This window comes from Nestor notabilis, unplaced genomic scaffold (assembly GCF_000696875.1).
Source record: "Nestor notabilis isolate BGI_N333 unplaced genomic scaffold, ASM69687v1 scaffold33371, whole genome shotgun sequence".
Classification (NCBI taxonomy): Eukaryota; Metazoa; Chordata; class Aves; order Psittaciformes; family Psittacidae; genus Nestor; species Nestor notabilis.
The window spans coordinates 27,995-49,661 of record NW_009916698.1 but is presented as its reverse complement, the minus strand read 5'-3'; the positions used below and the strand labels follow the sequence as shown (position 1 = coordinate 49,661).

General features: G+C 39.5%; 1 protein-coding gene across 1 annotated transcript in view; it reads right to left on the bottom strand.

Annotated features, from left to right (window-relative positions):
- Positions 1-2,639: 2,639 nt before the first annotated feature.
- The window catches only part of ARHGAP29 (Rho GTPase activating protein 29), a 44,891-nt gene continuing 25,863 nt past the window's right edge, over positions 2,640-21,667 (bottom strand). The window contains exons 3-23 of the mRNA XM_010024683.1: positions 20,684-20,780; positions 20,281-20,353; positions 16,517-16,577; positions 15,906-16,043; positions 15,568-15,632; positions 14,973-15,083; positions 14,775-14,855; positions 14,297-14,485; positions 13,915-14,052; positions 12,452-12,642; positions 10,623-10,789; positions 9,956-10,084; positions 9,687-9,785; positions 8,131-8,294; positions 7,711-7,899; positions 7,425-7,562; positions 5,933-6,165; positions 4,844-5,150; positions 4,559-4,667; positions 4,098-4,217; positions 2,640-3,590 (exon numbers count right to left, since the gene is read on the bottom strand). Coding sequence (XP_010022985.1) covers positions 2,689-3,590; positions 4,098-4,217; positions 4,559-4,667; positions 4,844-5,150; positions 5,933-6,165; positions 7,425-7,562; positions 7,711-7,899; positions 8,131-8,294; positions 9,687-9,785; positions 9,956-10,084; positions 10,623-10,789; positions 12,452-12,642; positions 13,915-14,052; positions 14,297-14,485; positions 14,775-14,855; positions 14,973-15,083; positions 15,568-15,632; positions 15,906-16,043; positions 16,517-16,577; positions 20,281-20,353; positions 20,684-20,780 — 3,701 coding nt within the window. The 3' untranslated portion in view covers positions 2,640-2,688. The remainder of the gene's footprint in view (positions 3,591-4,097; positions 4,218-4,558; positions 4,668-4,843; positions 5,151-5,932; positions 6,166-7,424; positions 7,563-7,710; positions 7,900-8,130; positions 8,295-9,686; positions 9,786-9,955; positions 10,085-10,622; positions 10,790-12,451; positions 12,643-13,914; positions 14,053-14,296; positions 14,486-14,774; positions 14,856-14,972; positions 15,084-15,567; positions 15,633-15,905; positions 16,044-16,516; positions 16,578-20,280; positions 20,354-20,683; positions 20,781-21,667) is intronic.

Here is a 21,667-nt window from a genome sequence, read left to right as displayed (position 1 = left end):
GGGTCACAACTCCCGCGTAGGCTTCAAATGTTTTCAGTTCAAGAGCAGCGCTTCACTCGTATTGCATAAAACTAGTCAAAACACATTCTAAAGCAGGGACAGGTATAACTGACCTTTTGAAAGTGATCATTTGTTCATAAAATAACGTGGTTTTATGAAGCCGGGAGGCGCGTGGCTCTGGGAAACGCAGAACGAAGACCCCAAACACATTTAAAACCTTTCACAGCGGTAAGACATGGAAGCAATGTGGTAACAACAAGTAGTAACCGGTGTTACGACTTGGTTAAGGAACACAGTTTCTCACCAGTTTGTGTACGCTGTCGTAATTCTCTATCACAGCAGCCTGCCTTGGGGAGAACTGGACACCCTCCATCTAACTAGAGAAATGGGGTTGGTGACAAGTTCTTGAGACATTAGCACAGTGACCCACGACAAGGCAGAAATATCACTGAAAATGTGATTCTGACCCAGGCTTACAGCATCAGAGTCCGCTGGAAAGGAGACAAATGAGTAAAATATCAAGTCCAAACAATAAACATGCAGAGGTTAACAAAAGGATGGCTTGTGCCTAGCCTGCAAAGAACACTGGAGAGGGGCTTTTTACTAGGGCAGGTAGTGACAGGACAAGGGGAATGGCTTGAACCTGCCAGAGGGGAGACTGAGATGAGCTCTGAGGCAGAAGCTCTTCCCTGGGAGGGTGCTGAGGCTCTGGCACAGGGTGCCCAGAGAAGCTGTGGCTGCCCCATCCCTGGCAGTGTTCAAGGCCAGGTTGGACACAGGGGCTTGGAGCAACCTGCTCTAGTGGAAGGTGGCCCTGCCTGTGGTAGGGGTTGGAACTGGATGAGCTTTAAGGTCCCTTCCAACACAAACCATTCTGGGATTCTATATTCAGTGTTAGACATACACTAAAATACTTAGTTTTTAAGTGAGAAAATATAGTTAATGGTAGTCCACAGATTAATTTGTCATCTTGTGGCCCTAATCTATACTGATGACACCATCCTTTCACAGCTACACTATGAGGTTCTGCTACAGTGTCTGTAATGTTTCAGTAACACTATTTCAGCTTTTAACCTATTGTGTGGGGTTCCCCCTTCCCCCCATTCTCAGAGTGGAACAAACTCTCATCTACATCAAGAAACCTTTATCCTTCCTCTTTATTTTATCATGCAACGCACAATACCAGTCTGGGCAGATAGCATCTGGCATCTTCAGCTTTTCTGTAGTACGTGGCAAAGAAATAGCTCCTAGCATGGCCTTCACCAAGAGTGCAAGTCATGCTTCATGGAAGTGTGACAAGGAATCAGAAGTTCAGCTTTGAGTATATCATCTTTTGTTCTGGAAACTGAAATCAGATTACATCTACCGAATGCAGTGTGGGATTTTATTTGGGGTATTTTGGGAAGAAGGGCAAAGAGAATGGAGTAGGTAAGTCCAGTGTATTTTTGTTGTAAAAACAGAAAAGTGATTCTTTGCTTTTCCTGTCCTGAGTCTCCTCTTGGTTCCTGTATCAGTAGAAAATACCATGCTAAAATAGCTGTGCTCTATAGTACGTAAGCAAGAGTCAAGCTAATTGTAATCTCATTGAGAAAAGCATGCCACCCCCATCCCTGGAAGACAGATGCAGCAGAGAACTGTACTATTGCAAAGGCCACATTGTCTGTATTTTAATAAGTTAGAAGAAATCCAGATATAGAAGCCATAGAGTCACTGAAATGTTAACAAGTTAATATATTTTAAAGCAAATATAACAGTGTACACATAAAAACCATTTAATACAAAGTGAAAACCATTAGATGCACCTACTAATGCAGATTTTTGGTTATTTTCATCTCTTTCACTGAAACTTGGAAACAATGCTCTTCATTTCAGTTACACCACGTGGTAAGTAATGAAACTGATCTATAGCAAGCATATCACTGCCTTTTCATTCACCTGGGAAAGAAACGGCACCACTGCAACTGACAGTTTCTCCAGAAGGGCATCCAAACGAAAGAGGCTGTGCTTATCTGCCCCACTTGCTAAGCTGTACAAGAATGTGGACTGATTGCTGCTTCTGAATAGTAAAGCTCAGTAAGTGCATCCTTCTGTACAAAAACAAAAAAATATTAAAGTGACAACATAGAAAACTGGCAACAGATAACCATGTCTGCCTAAAATATACACATATGGTACATCATTATGGGCCATGCTGGCCAGCACGTGAGTCTGTTCAGGAGCAAAGCTTTAATTGCACAGATTAGAAAACTGAACAAATGCTTTTACAGAGCAAAGCACAAGCTTTGGTTTATGCTTAGACAATGAACATTAAACCTTCCGTTTTTATTATAACACCTATTATGAAAAATGGCTCCTTTCACTGCTACATGCAATAATTGTTTCTCTATGAATAAGCACTCCATTCCATACAATGAAATGAAGCTCAGTGTCTTATTCAGTGAGCCCACTGGCTGTATCTAAGACTGGGAATGCACTGAACTTTAGGAAAAGCTACTGAATTACAAAAAGTTTGACTTATCTCCTTCACAATTCCCCAGCCCTCCCCCCTTTTTAAAATGCTGCATATATAAAAATAACTCCAATATGGCACAAAAGTGGGATTCTCAAGGGAAGATAAAGTATAAAGGGGCAAAGGGAAGCCTCCACTGGCAACATCAAATTGCATTCAGTCCAGGAAGAATTTGCACCCTATACAAAATGAGCTTCCCTGTGTTCCAGTTCTTGGATCCTTTTTGGTCTTAGTCTCTGGTAAGTAGGCTTCAGATCTGTGGGGTGAGTATCCTCTGAGCTAGTTTTTTGTTCATTTGTGTTTTGTTCAGGATCACCTGATGGAAGTGCAGAGCTCCTAGCCAGTTTCACAGTATTATCCTGGTGAAGCACAGAGCTAGCACTGGCTGGTGCACAAGCTTTAGCAAAAGGACCCTCTCCATTTTGTTTTGATTTGTTCGAGGGTGGTTTATAAAATGTCCCTGGGGGTGGCTGCAATGTTCTTGGTGCCCTGCAGGTAGCAAGAGGATTGGCATCAGAACTATTTCCTTCTGTCGCTGTCCTTCCTGACCCAGCTGAAACAGAATATGGCTTACTAGGAAGAATGGCATTAGCTGAATTGTTACCAGTGCTGCACGATGAAGATAAAGCACCTGCCGTTCCACTCTCAAGCGCTCGGTTCTCCTGGGGCACGTTAGTCACAATCATTGCTGTCCTTGCTGTGATATCATACTGTTTATACTGCTTGTCCCAAGTTTTACGCAGCATCTGGGTGTCGTAACAAGGAAGCCTGCAGCAGGTATTAGCAGCAGGGAGTGCCTTCACCTCTGAGACTTCTTCAATAGTAGGGCTCCTGCCAAGCTTCTCTGGACTTACTGCTCCTGCATTTCGTGAATTTCTCTCGTTCAAAACACAGGAAGGAAGTATTCGGTCTACAGGTAGGCTCAGAGGCCGAGTAGCTGGCTTTGTCCTTGGAACCCGCAGTGGAACTTTGGTAATCTGACGGGTAGGTTTTGCAGGAAATAAGTTAGTTTTAGAGCTGTCTTCACCTATAGAAACAAACGAATCGCTGTCTCTCTCCGAAGCTGGACTCACAGCATCACCTAGAAGCACACAAATAGACGTGACTGGATCTTTGTATCACATATAAAGAAAAGTCAGCAAGACTTTTGCCAACAGGATATGAACTTTATTAATGATCCCCCAACAGCTGGTAGTTTAACGGGGTAACAGTTTTTAGGAATACCTCATATATATACTAGGAGTATCCTACTCTAACCAAAGGTCAGCATTTCAGCAGCAGTAAAACATACTGTACAGATGTACGAGGAAGACAAAAAGGAGAAAACAGGCAAAGCGACACTACGCTTTTTTTGACTGGTGCTTTCCCATCCCTGAGTATTTTCACTTTTAATATGTTTCAGAAAGTTGCATTATTCATGACGGAACTGGTAGCACCAGCTAAAAATCAGTATAATTAAAAGGGATCATGTATAGTTACTCCTAAGTAAAGCAGATGAAATCATACCTACATTAAAACAAACCACTGTAACATAGGCAAATAAACAGGAAAATATCTTATAGAAGAGTGGTAAGTTAGGTTAGCAAACCTGGCTTTTTTGGAGCAGAAACATGAACATCCAAAAGGCTGGCAGCTGATAATTCTGTCAGAAAATTATTCTTCCCAGAGCCTTCGGGTTTAGTTCCTGTGAGTGGCAATGATACATATTCTGAGGGAAAACAATGGCCAAAACATGTTGATTGCTGGATATTGGTTTGCAGCATCTTAGCGGATTTCAGAAATCCACAGTCACTGCATAATTTCCTTTTTATTTTGTTAAAGGGAGAAACTAAAACTCTTGCCAAATACTTTAAGCTCTGATTCTATAAATACGGGTTTCTTAAAAGCCTTTAGAAAGATTTAATTCTGTTGCAGTAAAGTATTATCAAGCACTGATAAGCAGGTTTTATCACTTGCTTCTGTCTAAATTGAGGAGCTGCATGTACTATAATCTAATGCATCCATGGTTGCCTATTCACCCATCCCAAGATTAAATAAAAGCACACTAACCAGTTACAGATGTATCTACTTGTTCTTTCGTATTCTTGCTATTGTTTGATTCCAAAAACAATGCAGCTGTTTCTGAAGCTCTGTCTTCACTTGGAGTGATCAGAATACCCTGTTAACAGAAGTCAGAGCAGAAGTAAATATGAAGAGAGGGAAAGGCACTCCTTAACAACAAGAAAACCAGACCACAAAGATTTAACGGAAACAGGCTCTGAAATGCTGCAGCATTTGTCACAGAAGTTAAGATGGCTCAAGTCACATTGCAGCAGCACAGGGAACGTCACTCACTTCCTTTACAGCAACAAGTGACTTCCTCTGCTGCTGTGGCTCCTTCTCTTCTGCTGATAAAGCAACTCTGACCATAAGGGTAGTTTCTTCAGGCTGAGATATGTTCAGAAGTGGTTTCAATGAAACATCAAATATCTTTTCGTAGTATGTTATGAGCAGCTCCACTACCCGGGCTTGATAAGGGTAATCCACAAGCGACGACAAAGAAACTGTAGCATCCGTTTGACGTGGCCTGATCAGAGTTGGGCCAAATATTATGCCAAGGTTGCTGGCTGACATTTTATTTTCATCACACTGTTCTGTAACCCTACAGAAAGAGGGGAAAAACAAACCACCAAAACCCCAACAGTTAGAGAGTTTCACTACTACAGAAATATTTCAGAAATTAAAACATCATCTTTAGACATAAGAGGCTGAAAGACAAATACTGAAAGGGGATTTGGTAGGCAGGTAGAATCATTGCAGACTACCTTTAACAGCAGCTTGGATTAAATGCTTTCCACACAGGGTGTTTTTCTGTCCCGTTTGGTTAATGTTATTTGTGGCTATTTGGCATTGCTGTGGTTGGGGAAAAGAATGTCTCTCTCATCTTAAGCAATAATACAGCTGTAGCCCAATATTACCCATTTTTATCGGTAGTCAGCAACTTGGTATGTCCTCATCACACATCATCATACAGCCCAGCATTCAGAGGACAAAGAAGTGAAATGTAACTGCAGAATGGTGATTAACAGACATGACATGAGTTCAAATGTTCTGTAAATAGCCAAATCACTGCCCCATCTGGGTCATATCCTGATTGAAATCACACCTAGGTCCCTGCAGCTGCCACTAGGTACTACTTGCTGACTCCAATGCTAGCAGAGAATCAAAAATAATGGAGCTCCGCTCTTTCCCCCCTTTCTTTCAATTTTATATTCCTCTTTCACCTGAGAATTCACTACATTGGAAAAAGAAACAGCAACACAACATCTTTTAAGGCGTACGCGACTTCTTCCTCTACAGCCATCAAAAGAGTACAAGTTTCTAGTACATAACATGTAACAGTTTATTTTTCAACACCAGTTTTCATTTAAAGTCTTCTCTCACCTGTGAAGGTGTCCAATAAGGTACTGAAGAGTGTTATAGTTTGGTACAGGCAGTTGTTTCAGAAGATCTTTAATTTTAATGATGATCCTATTCAGTTCAATACAGATTGACTGTCTTTTCTTTGATTTGGGGCTAGCTTGTTTAGCATCCAGCTCCTCATTCACGTTCTGGCTTTCTTTTGCAAGTCCAATAAACTCATTGTAAAGCCGAAACAAAATCAAGGGTTCTGGAAGCTGAAGAACAACAAACATTTCAGAGGCATACTCATGTCTGAATTGTAACTTCTTTGTTTCCTTCACCTTTGTCTGGTCCAGCATCTTTTCTTAGATTTTAATCCTCCATCATTTAATCCTCCATTAGCTCAAACCACAGTTTGTCAAACCCAATCCCAGGCAATAAAACCACTCCTCCCTACATCTTCTTCAGATGTCTTTTGCTAGCCTCTTCCTGCAATAACTTCAAGACCGAGCATTTATCAATACAGGTACAGACTTCAAGGAAGTGACTGCTGTGAGGGAGGGTGGTACACTGCATATGCACAAATACCACAGTAATAGAGCAGTTATTTACTTTTTTCAGTCTTTGACAGTATATGACACGTGGTATCAAATTTGGCCCATAATCCATTATTTAAAATTGGATTTCAGGCCACATAACATTCATTTTTCATTGCGCTTTAGGTATTCTCTCAGTATGAAAATGAATGCTAATAATCATAACTTACGATCCCTATTCAAAATACAGCCCAGTGCCTCAGACTGCTACCCCAGTCTGATGCATCTAATATGCAACCTTTTGACTTAAGTAGGCAGAGTGCATCTTTGTAAATTTTCAAAAGCACTTAATGGTGATGATCACAGGATTAGGATGCTCATCTCTGACAGCCATTGTAAGGTAGAGGACAGGACCATGCAGCTAAGGATTAGTCCTTTCAGGGTTAACAAGTTTCCACAGGGAGTCAGGAATTTCACCAGGCAATAGCACAGCTCCATTCTTTCAGATACATACTGAAACTGTTCTAGAAAACTCCACTGCAAAGCTTTAAAGCTCCATTTTGAAAGAAAGAGATGGATAATCCCTCCATAACGAACACGGAATCACAACCATTACAACTGCTTAATGAAATTTATTAGTATATGTAAACAGCAATATATTAGCATCATCTGCCTAATGGGAAGATGGGAACGTTTTAAACATCATCTAAGACAGGAACATTTTAGAAATCAAAGCTTCGCTACACGTGGATAACCAAATGCTTGTTCTGCATATAGTACTCGTACTTAAAGAGACATTATGCCCATGTGGAACTGTAATACAAGCAGCTTTCCCTGCCTCTGTCACAGGCTCCATGTGAAAATAAAGCAGCCTACTGCAAACGTACAAGGCCCTCATCTGCTGCAGGATTACTAGAAAGGCTTTTCTTTTTTTCCTCTTGTACTGAAGAAACGTACTACACTACTTTGGATTTCCATCTGCCCTCTCAAGTGCATACCTGGCGAAGATACAGCTTGAGAACGTTGCTGATATCGTGCGCATAGAGTTCCGAGAGCTCAACCAAATCCTTCCCATTTTCAAAAGCTTGACAAAGCTTTTCAACTCTTGATTTGGCTCCATTCACACGATAAATGCCCTGAAATTAAGAGACCAGCACAACTCTGCTTTAATTTGAAAGCCAGTGTAAAATACCAACGATATCAACCGTACAGCATTAACATCTTAAGAGATTTCCATTTTAAAGATTGTTTGTAATGAAGTTCTATAACCAAACTTGAGCATACCTTGACATTCAGTGCTCTGCTTTCAATTTCTGAGGTACACTTTTTGATGATGAAAGGAATGCCATCAGGAACATTTTTAGCAGCTTGGGCAAATTCCACACCAAACAAGTGAAGCCTTCCATGAAGTTTTTTGTGCCCACACTGAATAGCTAAAGTCTCTAAACACTTTTTATGGCATGCAAGTGAACACTACAGGGGAGAAAAAAAAAAGCACATGGTTTGATACAGTCTAACACCATAAGAAAAATCTCTGCTGTTTGTTACCCCATATGTGAGCGAAGATTTATTAGTCTGTTGTGCTTCTGCTTTGAGTTCACGATGGTCCCACGAGCCACAATTATCAGACCTTTTTTATACGGAAAAGTAATGCAAGTTTCCAAATCTCCTGACTTTACGTAAATCCCAAGCTTTTCAACTTACCTCCTCACATTCAGCTCCATGAAACACCACTAAGCTGTCACATTCTCTGCATTTAGACGGAGCTCTCAGCTTCCGGAGTTTGTGTGTTTGTGCTGCTTTGGACATATTAGCATTTCTAAAAGGTCCTGGAGAGTTTGCAGTTTCAGATGTCATATCATTTAAACCTGGAGAGAATTTCTCTGTTATAGTCATTCTAATATCTACTATTGAGATAAGCTATTTATTCTGATTTTAAACAGAATTCTAAGTAACAGAAACTATCAAAGCAATCAGAAACATTTCAATCACAAGCAAGCAAACCAATGTTAGAGGTTACATATCGGACACACTAACTATCAGATAATCTTACATAAAAGTGGAATCAAACAGGAAGTTTTTATTTTTAAGTGTTTCAATCTTCTCCTGTGTTAATGGCAACTAAAACATTTGGACATTTAATTCCAACTGCTCTGCTGCTCAGGCAACTATTAACGAAAGTTTCATTCAAAGCCTTGTACTAGAGGGTGAGAGATGACATTAGTGTTGGCCTGTGCTGTTTCTGAAGTACTTCACAGCAAAATATTTTCTAGAGAATTCCAAAGCAGAATTCTAGAGAACATCTAAAACAGTACCTGATGCTTTTTGTGAGCAATTTTTTTCAAGCAATTTACTTTAAAGGCTACCAACAACTCTGTGAACCAAAATCCTTTGTTTTCCAGGTAAAAGCCTACAATTAACACATACAGTTAATTGCCCAGAAAGCTTCTGGAAAAGTCAAGTATTGATTAAATACCACTCCAAGTGGAACTTTACATTCATTAACATGTTGCCATGCCTTAAATCTGGACCTAAGTAGCACTGTTAACCACAGGCTCATTCCTAGAAGGCAAAGTATACATTTAGGAAATAAGGACTAACCAAAGAATTTCCTGAAGGCTTTAGTGAACAAGTGCCACAAACACTGCAGAGCTATTTGTAAGTACTGCAAACATCCCATAGAACTATTTCTGATGATCCAGTTATTCAGGTTTCAGTACCTGTGGCAACATTGTCTTTATACGGTCAAAATTCGTTTGAAAATTAGGAATAGCCTGGTCAAATCTGGGACAGACATTACCAAACTTGCTTATCTAAGTCGAAAAGGGTAAAATCCCAGTTATTACCCTAAACATTTGGATCTCCTTCTTTCCAGTTTGCCAGTTACCAAGTCTCTGTATCTGTTTAGAAGTGATCTTACATACCTCAGTGCCATGCGGCTAATTTTAACTGCAAATGTCTGGAGGGAATGGTGAGTGGATCAATTATGTTTACCTCAGGAGGGTGAAGACACTAGCAATGTTCAAAGGCTGCTCATACAGTTAATCTAAATGTACAAAGACAATTCTGCACCACTTCATTAAGATGACCTGAACATTATTCTTCAGCTCTCAACCTCAACTGACTGCACACTGTATTGAAAAGCAAGGCTGTTGGCCATCATGGTCTTGTTAATAGACTTTTAAGCACATTAAAGGCAAAAGCCACACTCTACTACAAAAAGCATCTTCTAGGAACTTCAGGTATGGAAACAACATTACCACAGTCTGAAGGAGATGGTGGCTCTCTTTCATCAAGATCATCTGCAGATGACATAGTACCAGTGGAAGGTGTGCGAGGAAGTCGTCTTTTAAAATCCCCTAGCAGATGAGAAACATTTTCAGGGAAGCTATAAGTATCAGTTCCACCCAACTGCTCATTTTCATTACAGGCTCTATCCAACACTTGCTAAACTAGCACTGTCTTCATTAATGTAAAACAGCCCAAAGGAAAGACTTCAAATGGAGGACAGCAGTGAGTGTAGCTGTACCTGGGCTAGCAGATGGAGAATCCATGGATCGCGACTCACTGCTTCCCCCTGCGCTTTCAGAGTCACTGCACATGCCCCCACTCTGGTTGCCAACTGACCATGATCTGAATGGTGGTGGCCCTCGTATTGCTTTCGAAAAGAAAATGCACAAATTCCAAGCGTCAAGGACAAAACAACATTCTTTTTTATTTAAAGACTATGATTATATTGAAAATAGGAAAATACTGCAAAAAATTACACGAACATGCAATAGGGTGACAGAAACCAAACCACAGAACATAGTCCTCTAAAAGCCTCAGGATGTAAGAAAATGAATGTCAGAAATTTGATACTTGTGCTTTTACAAGACCTGAAATCAACATCGTACTTAAAAAACCTCTATGGATTCTGAATTGCTAAAGTTAATTGAAGCGATTTAGTACACTGAGTTTAACAGTACTTGCTGTTTGAAGTGCATCTCACCTTTCTTGTCAAAGAATCTCGACATACAGGCAGCATTCCATTTGTCCTTACACTCAAGTACAGAAGTGTTTTTATAGGCTCTGAACTTTAAAATACCTTTTTTACCCCCTTCAGTGCATCACTTCTGACAGCGAGACACCAAGGACCTGGGGTTTTCTAGTCTTTTTTGTTTAAAGACTGAATTCCAGATGAAATACAGAACTACCTTGGATATCTGTGCTGCTGGAAGATCTCTTCTCTCCAATCTTTTGTGAAGGATGATAAATTGGGCTTCCCACATCATCTAATGTCTGTGCAGGAAAGTCTCCTGAATACTGAGATAAGTTACCATGGGACGTATGGACACTGTTGCTTGATTGCTTATTAAAAACCCTTCAGAAAGAAAACAAGTAATTTGAAGAGTGAATAAGATAGAACTAAATGAGAAACAATGTATTTTTTTTAATCCATGGGCACTAAAAAGGCTTCATTTAATTACTGCTTGTGAACATACATGTATGTAACTTCAAAAAACCCCACAAACTGGACTTCAAAAAGACAAAAACTAGCAAATCTGTTCATCTAAAGCTCAGAATAGTTCAGAGGCCGTTGCATTCTGCTTTTATTTCCTGCAAAGGTCTCTCTGGGCAGCCATGAGGACCATTTGCCTATAAACATATACAGGTTAAAATGCTGTACTTTTTCAAGAAGTATGGAACATATGTTGAAGCTGCCAGAGAGCTTATAACATCTGCTGTCAAGATAGGGATAGGAAAGCGTTAACAATAAGTAATGTAAAATGCTGAAGCACCCTGTGGACAAAATGGTCCGCTAGCCAAATTTAGCAGTCAGGAAGCTGTTCCTTAATCAGTTCTACCCTAACCAGCTGAATGAAGTAAAGACTTAAAAACATTCGAGTTTGCATTTGTCCAAGATACTGTCCCTTAAATCAGTGCAGGCCTAAGCAATAACAGTGATCAAGTCCATGAAGAATCACAAGGCCACGTCAAAGAAAACAAAAGGCAGGGAGAGGGGAAGATTAAAAACACACTCCTGTAAATCTTTAGCAGTAAATAGCTGTGAGAGCACACAAAGAGTTTGAAATTTCATGCTCATCAGTTTCTCCTTGGGGAGCTGCATAGTTAAATCTCTCTCAGTCAAAGTTTATGAGTATAACCTAAATCAGTCTTAAAAGGCAGGAAATTTACAGACAAGAACTAGGAATCTCAGCTTTAACTTTGAATTTCCTGGCTTTTGTTGGTAGAAGTCTGACTCAAGCTTAGGTTTTTTGTATTTAGCTTCCTTTTGAAAGACGATGACGACACTTTCCTGTAGAACTGTGAAACAGGCAGATTGGAATGGATATTCTGGTGCTTTAGTGCCAAGAAGACTATTTTACAACAAGTTAAAGGTGCAAAAGCATTTGGCACGCTGACACAGAGGGGTTATCTTTTTTTGTCTTGTAGTCTTTACTTCCACTTCAGCTGGATCTTTAATAGATTAACATTAAAAGTCCCATTTCACACAGGCTGGAAAAAAAACAACCTCTAACATAGTGACATGTGGACTTTAAGCTTTTATTAGTCACATAGCATGAGACAAAAATCAAGCACCACTTCCTGCCAAGAAGTTGCCAAAGGTAAACAGCGTGAAAGAAGGTATGTAACAGTAAGGCCTGCAGCATAGGGAAACTGCCTCCTCAGGCTTCCTAAACTGTCTATCAAATCCTAGTGCCACACCACACCAAAATGTACATTTTTTCATATTAACCAGTTATCAATATTACAATAACAAGTCAACTCTTGCACAATTGCCAATGTCATAGCAAGTCTTATATTACACAAAATGACACTCTGGTTTGGAATTTGAAGTCAGGTTTAATGCCAACATTATGTGTAATTTTATATATATATATAATCTGCCAGAAGATAAATCAAAGGAGTAAAGCATGGTAGAACACCAGGACTCATTTAATTCCTCCAAAAATAACCATTGCACACGTGCTTAGCATTTAACTCTAAACCAAGCAAATCCCACCTGTAGTCTGGGACTTACCCATCAACCTGGGAACTCTGGGTTTCAAAAGAACCTGGTTCAATAGGAATACCTTCCTTTGGCAAACTTTTCACAAACTCCAAATACTGCTGACCAGGGTCATAGAGTTTGGCACTTTCACACAGGGACTGGCAGTTAACTGGAAGAGATACAACCTGAGCGTGCTGCAGCTGGAACAGGTTAACTGTTGCCTGTTGGGAGAAAAACACTTCAATATTTGTAGATCATTTACTGCATATTTCACTTGTACATTTCTCTACCCAAATTCCATCCCAGCAGGAAATTATTTAAACAGTAAGAGTAGATAAAATTATAGTAACATTTGTAGGGGTGGACTTCGTACAAGACTCCTCAAAGTCAACTGCAAAAGTTTCATCTACAGTATAGATACTGGTATTCCTCTTCTCTCGGGGTTACTGAATGCTCCAGGTAGCAAAGGCAGTTCCAATTTGGATTGAACAAGGATTCAAGGTTGAGCAAGGATTTTTGCTACCAAAAAAGCATTTTTCATGCTCTTGGGGGAATTTTAGTCACCACTACAATGATGAAATAGAGTTCCAAACCTAGATGAGGTCCATATCACCTCAAGACAGGAAAGGAACAAAACTCTGTCCCAACAGAACAGGTTAACTGAACACTTTGCTAAATGACATAAAACCTCTAAAATACTTTACACCACAATGCAGAGACCAGGGAAAGGGACATACATGGCTGCTTCTTCAGCTTTGGGGTTGCAAAGTTGTTTGCAATTTAGATATACTTGAACTATCAAGCTTGTCTAAGCTTTCTACTTATGGTTTTTGGGTTGCCTGGGGAGAGGTGTATGTGCGTGTTGTTTTTCATTTCCCCCCTCAGCATTACACTGTCTTTGTCTTATCTAAAAAAAGTACACATATATTGGTATAAAGCACTCTTAAAGCTTCTTTACAAACTGTGTACGTAGATATACCGGCTTCACAATTTTCTTTGTTTATTTACATGCATCAAATTAACACATTAAATCAGGTGCAATGGATCCTGTAGTAACTGAACTGTCGTCAAGATTAGCAGGCTCCACGTTGCAGCATGTTAATGTCCATTCTGTACATCAGCCAAACATCTTTCCTCATGCACTGATGAAAATAATGGCAACAGGAGCTGTACTCTTAAGCACCAGAGTGACACTACTGCCATCAATATTCTTAGAGAGGTTTTACAAGAACCAAGTAGTCGGGGTTCTTGCAAGGCAACAGCTCATAAAAAACCCAGAAATATTCAAGACATGTATAACACACCTTTGCCTTTTTAAACTCTTAACAGAAAGAGCACACCACAAACATATTAAAAGTTTTCCCTCTTTTTCTATTGGCTTGACCTCTGTCCTTTGAAAGCTTTCTATTTTAAGCAGTTAACACTATAGATGGGACCTCCTCTTAGCCTTAACAATACCTGTGTGCCAAACCTATTTTAAAAAGCATGCTTACAGCTTTAAGAGTAAGATCACACTGGTAAATCAGCTCCCGAAGCTGTGTTAAGACATCACTTTTAAAGCTTTCCAAATAATTCCTTTTCTCTTCAACCTCTGCCATGCTTGCTTTATAGTGTTCATTGGCCTCTTCAGCCTAGAGGGAACACAAGTAGAAAGGATTGATGGACTGCACACCTTGATACTAGAAGCAAGATTAAAAACCCACACACAAGATGCTTGTAATTGGAAAGTCCCATTAAGGATAAAAGCCCAGAAGGGCATAGTATCATTAAAATTAAGCATTATGAACAGAACACGGGCTCAAATGCTCCCGTTGGAAAAGTGTGAGTTAAACCAGCGCAGCCTTAATACAAAAAGCAAGGAACAAAACCTCTTACTTTTTGAAGAGCTTCCTCTTCCAGCCTTCGTTTTTTTTCCAGCTGCTTGCTGAAATCTTTCACAAAGCTTCCACTTGAGCTCAGTTGTTCCTCCTCAGCACGAGCAGTGCAGGATTTGGCCTTTTCATACTCATCTTGACGCTGTGTATACAGCGACTTTGCCTTCCTTAGAGCAGCTTCCAGCTCTTGCTGCAGAATACAACAAAGGAAAAAAGCAGAACAATGAATTTTTTTAATTTCCCAGTTACTTAATGTGGTGTTTACAGAGGTCTGTACACTGCAATTCAAAGCACGTAGTCATAGAAAGATAAACTCTTACAAACACAAGTATGTCATGAAGTTGACAGTTACATACTATATCCAATAAGCCCTAAAGATTCAACATAGGAGTTTAAGTGCATAAGAGCCTAGTTTGAAAGCTTCATCCTTTTCAAGAATTTTAGGCTTGAACTCTGTTAGATACGAAAGAAATACCAACCATTTTTTTCTGTTCTCGCTGCCAAAGCTCCTTAATATCTTTCCTTTGTCTGTCCAACTCATTTTTCCTTCCAAGAAGAGGCTAGATAGGAAACATTAAGAGAGTACGTCAAAGGCGAGTCTGTTCTTTTGAGTCATCTGAGCTATACAAAGCTTTTTAAAAACCTAAAAACACTTGGTCTTTCTCTTTTAAGCTTACCTGCACAAATTTGTTAGACTGGAGAGCAGCAGCTGTTTGTTGCCAAAGCTGATTGTTCTCAATATCATTTTGAAAAGCATTAATGAATATTGATTGGAATGGCATATAATCCTAAAATTACACACAACAAAACATTAGTGGTCTAGGTAAGGTAGAAGCATGTTGGCATTCTAAACGTCTGTATAATTTACCTAGATTTTCACTTAAATTTAGGAAAGTATTTCTCTTACTTACAGAGTTAGGTATGGATGGAGAACATGACTCAGTTCTCAGCTATATTTCATTTTACTAGGAAAACACTTAAAGAAAAGTCTACAAGTCCAAATTATGAAGCACATGAGAAACAGAGAGAAGTCTATTGTGAAAGTATAAGGTCGTTCTGCATCTTCAACAAAAATAAATGTATATATCCAAATTTCCATAGGAGATGGGAACACATAAAAATACAGCAGATTTTTTAACCAGTGATTTACAGAATAAATCAATTCTGTATCAACTTAAAAAGCCATTCCTCAACATCCCCAACGTTTCACTGGTGGGTAAGGCATCCAGGAGGTATTCAAGACTTTAAAATCAAGCCCTAAGATGTACTCACCTGGTGTCCAACAACAGCTTTAGCAGTTTCAGCCATTTTTGCTAAGTTTTTAGCACACTCCACTTCTGTAAAAAGAAATTCACATTTACTGTTTACACTAACAGTTGTACCACATGCTAAATGCTTCTTACATTCTTCCTCTAACAGGCTACAGAGGGGACCACCTCCACTTTGTTACAGGCTTTTAATTATAGGAAATGCATGATAGTTCTGTCCACTTCAGTGGAACAGCTACTAATTTAGAAATCACATTATTGACAGTCTGCAGCACAGAGGCCTGACAACAGATTGAATTTCATCATGACAAAGCTGATTAAATGCCAGAAAGAGCCACTCACCCAAGCTCAGCTTTTTTTCTACCCATGCGACTACATCCTTGGTATATTTTGACCACGCTTTAGCATAGGACAGAGCTGATTCGATTCCACTGTCATTTCTCAGGAGCATGCTATCAACCTCCTCTGCTCGAAGATGTCCTGAAAATAAAGCATCCAACACAAGTGAATTTTAGACATTACCACATGCTGAGAGCAAAGCCAGTATTAGCCAACTGTGAATGCTTAAGCAGCTCTGACCTGGAGTTGGTCTTTAATGCTTGTTGACTCTAAACAGGACTGACAGGGGGTTTAGAACAAATTAAAGGGTCACAGTATTTTATCTGTAGTAGTCATATGGTCAGCACAACTTTCTTAAAGAAAGTGAGCCAACAAAACACTGATGACATGCTGACATACAGAAGTGCTTCAGGCCCCTGTTCTTCCCACACCCCCAAAAAGCAACCCAGGTTGGTTACTCACAAAAGCAGAAAACCTTCGGTACAGCAAGTTTTTTACAGTGAAGCTTTAATGGCAGCAGAGGTGTAAAAAAATGACCAAGCAACGTATAACATTTTACAAGATCAAAACACAGATACAGAATGGCATTTATTAATATTAAATGAATGGCCTACCTTGAATGTCATCCCTTTCATGCAGTGAACCCCCAGACTCCACAGAAAGATTCTCAAAAGACTAGTGTACAAGAAACAAAGCATAAAGTTAGCGAAGAAAAGCTCTCACTGGAACTGACAGGCTAACAAGACAAACGGCATCATCTGCCCCTTTCTTTTTCGCAGAGCAAGCAACAAGCTGTACTGTAACTCCCCCTCAATCTAAGGCATGATACCTTCTAAGCTGTTGATCGAGACATAATAAATAGCAAGGAATCATTCTATACCTTTAAACCTACAGTCTTGAAAGGCTGTGATGAAAGAGATAATTGTTTAACAAAATGGGCTGATATTTAAGTGAGCTCCAGCTTTACTTAGATCCCTACTTATCTTTTGAAAAAGCATTTCACAGACTTAATGTCATGTACATATAACAGACACTTATTCTACGAGCCATTAGAATTCTGCATTTCTTCCTCAAGAGAATGAAGTTAGTCTCTCCTCAAAGACTTGCAGGTGTGCACTGTGGGCACAACAGCTGACTGGTAACACTTGTTAATGAAGTCCTGACAACCAGAACAACCTGACAGAATTTAATCCAATAATAAAAGGTACTTAGCCAAGATTTCAGCCCTACCTTTGTGCTCACATTGCGTTTTGCTACCCTTTTAACTGTGGCTATGCTGTAAAGCACAGCACTGAACAGATTTAAATGAACAAGAAGTTTACCTCGTAACCACGACTCCTTTAAAAACAAAAACCCAAAGAAAAACAAAACCCTACATCATTTTAAATGAATAAATTACTCTTAACTCAGGAGCAGAGAGCACAGAGAAGACAAAGGCCAAGAAACAGCTGCAAAGTGGCTTTAAGCTTTACAAGAACAGCTTGTTTCTATTTTAGACTTTGGTGCCGTTTCATTTTCAGACTTAAAGCACAGTAACAAGAATGCACGTAGTTCTTTTATGTTTGTTTGTTTGAAACGTAAAAGGAAACCAATCATAAATCACACAAAATCCCTCAATCGTTGTTTACTTCACAGCAAAAGCAGCCTTTCCATATACCAAACTATGCCAAGTATTAATCATCAATTACATTGAACAGAATCAAACCACTCTAATGAACAGCTCCATTCCTAAGAAAGTGGAACACTAACACAACCACTGTCTAATAAAAAGAGTTCAGTAAAATGGAAGCGCCTTTTCACGAGGCCTTCTTCCATCCAAAGCTATCAACCAAATGGTTAAAAACCTTAGAGATGACTTTAGAGACGGGCCAATATTTAGTTGCATAGAAAGCCTGAACATTCCTAGATTTAGTTCTGATTTGGATATAAGGTCTTACTGTCTTCAAGTATATTTTAAAGCAGCATAAAGTTCAGAGAGAACAAATAAGAGGGAAAAAAAACAACCCCATGCTTTGTATTAATTCAGGAGGCACTTAGAAATTCTGTTTCTAAAAACTATTTCCTGTTCTGTAAACCCTAAATCATTTCAGTCCTGAGCAGCATTCATCCCTTCCAGCAATTCAGGCACACAGTCTAGTCAGGGCAGTTAATCAATGCTCATTCATCCATCCACTTTCACCCCACTTCAAATATGTAACACCACATTTTAAAAGCAAGCATGAGGACAACTCCTTTGTCCTACAGCTTATGAGAATTTGACCCATACAGCTCGCCTCCTCAAGCATCCAACCACTTCTGTGTAGATTTAACTTCTCAAACCAGTCTCTTTTCCCCCATTACTCAAGAACTCTCTGGGTAGTATCTGACAGAGGCAAATGTCTGCATGCATTCTCCTTTATTACACTCTCAGATCTACAGAGCATCAAACAGCATTCAAATAGCTTGTTTGGTAATGAAAGGTCATACATGCCTGTCTTGTCTCTTCCAATGTATTCTAAAGCTCTTCTGGTTTTAATTAAGAAATATCTTTGCTTCCACCTTGTCCTTCTGGTTGTAGTACAAGGGCTAAAATGAGAACTATTACATTTGCTAAGAGGGGGTATACATATCATTTAACTTAAGCTTCCAAGTGGAATGCCTAAACTAAAGAATGTAGACTCCCCTGCAGCCAAGACAAGCAAGATCAGCCTCCCCCCACCCAGCTCAGAGCAATCCTATCCTCAACAGCTTAGTTAGTGGGGTCCCTAACATAAGCAATTAAAATCTCCCTCCTTAATTAACCTTCAAAGCATTTACATGTTAAATTCTACCAAAATGCTATTCTCTAATCTTAAAGACACAGCCAGCTGCTACGTTCAGCTACTGACCACACACATCTACAGGAAAAGTTAATACAGCTAAGTAGTTTGCATGTAACTCCTCCGAACACTCGACTCCTGGTTGGCCTCCAAATTGTTCTCTGAACTGCAAATCAAAGTGAAATGCTTTGTCTGTTACATAAATCTGCATTTATTTGCCTACATGAAAACGCACTTCAATCTAAGACAGATTTCTAAGAAATCGAACCATATTATCCTACCTGCTCTAACATTTATAATTGTTCCCTTTCACATTAGGAAAAGCAAATGATGATACAAAAAGTGGCTTTTAAATACAAGCCAGTGATATCTGGAGCATCTAGGACAGAATCCCTTCTTCGTTTCACTATATTCTGATTTCCCCTTGGTCTTCCCCCACCCCAGTGTTCAGGAGAGTGACCCTTTAGCCACACATTCACTTCACAATACAATATATGAGACCATCTCCCTCCACAGGAGCACATTTTTGCATTGCAAAGCCATTACAAGATTAAAATGTTGGCAAATTCAGCACCTTCCTTCTGCTGTTGACCCAATTAGCTGAAGTAGTACTTGCTCGAATAATCTCATTTCAGTTACACGAGATGCAGGCTTCTATACTCCATTTCATACTTCTTATCAGCAACCTAATCCTCTGATTCCCAGTCTGCTGGAACCAGTTTTCCGAGTAGCCTCCCTTCCTCTCCATGTTGTTTGTGAAGATGAGCTTTCCAGCAGCTACCCAAGAACTTCTGTGATCATCCGTAAGACTATGTCTCAGCTGTAGCTGCACAGCATTGCTATGATCGATCTGAGGTGAAGGAATGCTAAACTTTCAGTATGTTTCAACAAAGCCTTTAAAACCCCCCACAAACTTAGCTTGTCACATACACCAATTCTCAACTGCCTTTCCTTTGCATGTAACTTTTCATTTGACTTATTTGAAAGTCTGCTTCTAGATACACAAAAATTCAGAGCAGAAGTTGGTGCAGAGCACTTTTTAATCTCAAAGCGTTTAAAGGGGAGTTAAAAAAGCTAATGTTTTCCTTTGACTACCTATAAATTGGCAGTGCTGTTTCAGTTCTCTTACTGAATTGTTGAAACAGCTACAGCACAACCTGGGCTCTGGAAGAAAAGGTTGTTTTGTTATGAATATTAGTCTTTAAAAGCCAAAGAGAGGTCATTAAACCCTTAGCTTCTAGGTCTAACAGGTCTATTCTAACTACTCCAGCATGCAAATCATTCAAGTATCTTACTTTTAGTATTCAGTTCTTTTCACTTAACCCATTTAAAACTCTACAACTACAGCAGGTTGTTATTTACCTATTTGAGTACTAGCCCAGCTGAGTCATCACTGGCATTTAAGCCTGAGAACACATTCAAGTATTTGAAACACCGAATGCATTTTTGTAATGGGTTTAATCTTGGTTTAACACTCAGATAACTCCAAGTGTCCCAGCCTCATGATAGAGTTTTGGTTTTAAATGAAACTCTCCTTTAAAAGATATCAGCCCACACTAAGGAGAACGTGTTTAGCTTACCCGACTTCTCCGAGATACAGGAAGTCCCAGTGACGAGCCATTGTCTACATCTCCCATAAGGAAGTCTGAAATACTGCCAGAAAAACAAAGACTTGTGTTATTTCATTACTTTACCTCACAGAGAACAAAAATTGTTTCTAAGAGTCTTTAAAAAGGCTGCAAACAATTTTTTAGCCTTAAATTCCCTGCAATTTCTAGCCCATCACCTTCTTCCTTTTCCAGAAAACCACCACCAAACCAAACCCAAATAAAGCAGTAAAACTGTTCTGATGTGGTTCATTTAAGTTAGTTTTCTTTTGGACAAACATTAACTGATGAACTCGAGTTTTGATTGCTGTTGTTTAGTCTTCATTTGATTCAGCACCACTAAGCTCTTAAAAACTCCTTCTGGATTCCAACTTACACGTTTCCAAAGGTGAATGCCAATGTTTCAATGGAAGAAAATATTTCACTGAAGAGCTCTCTCTTATTCTCTTCGTTAACTTCTTTGAAGTTCACCGCTTAGGGGAGAAAAATGACAACCCAAGAGTGAGAGGTGGGGTCAAGCAAGCAAATGTGCTAGGCCTAAAGACAGATTTTATACAGTGTCCTACAGAACATGCAACATTATATTGGCCTGAACAACAAAACACAGTTTTAAAGAAGATTAGTAAGAAAGTAAACACTAGAGGAAAGAAATTAACACAATCCAGATGCTTCCCACAATGAAATCAGATTACTCTTCCACTTCCTGTAGCTTCCCACTTCAGCAGCAGCTTTGTATGGGAATGTGAAGGGAAATAAAAACACACACTCATTTACCAAAGCTACACCACAAAGGAGCTCACAAATGCAGCCACATATTTGAAAACCTATTTCTTTTCTGGGTACAAATTCCAGCATTCAGAACATGAGCAGTAGTTGATGGGGGTGCACATACCCCCAACTCCATGTGATCCTGCTGCATCCAGAACAATTGGTTTCTGGCTTGAATACAGCCAAATAGAAAGCTATCAAGATGTAGTGTCCATAGCAAAACCCTTTAATTATCAGCTCCGTTGTCTGGCAAAAGCCCCTCAGTTTTGCCCATCAAAAGCAGGGAAGAAAGTCAGCAAAACTCTTGCTGTTCTGGACAAACTAGATGGTTTAAACTGGTGATCAGGACAAGTATTCAGCCACTCAACACCGAGCCTTTAACATTCTCCCGTGATGAACTGGAATAATGAGAAGCCAAGCCATTCGTCCAGTGTTTCTATTAACTGGATGAGGGTGAAAAGGGAGGAAGGAGAAGACAAAAAGCACAACCATTTTTACCCATTTCCAACTTAATGCCTTAATCACTGCTGAGTGTGAATTATTTCTGTAGAGAAGTCACATAGAGAATTATTTATTAGAGCATTATTTTGTA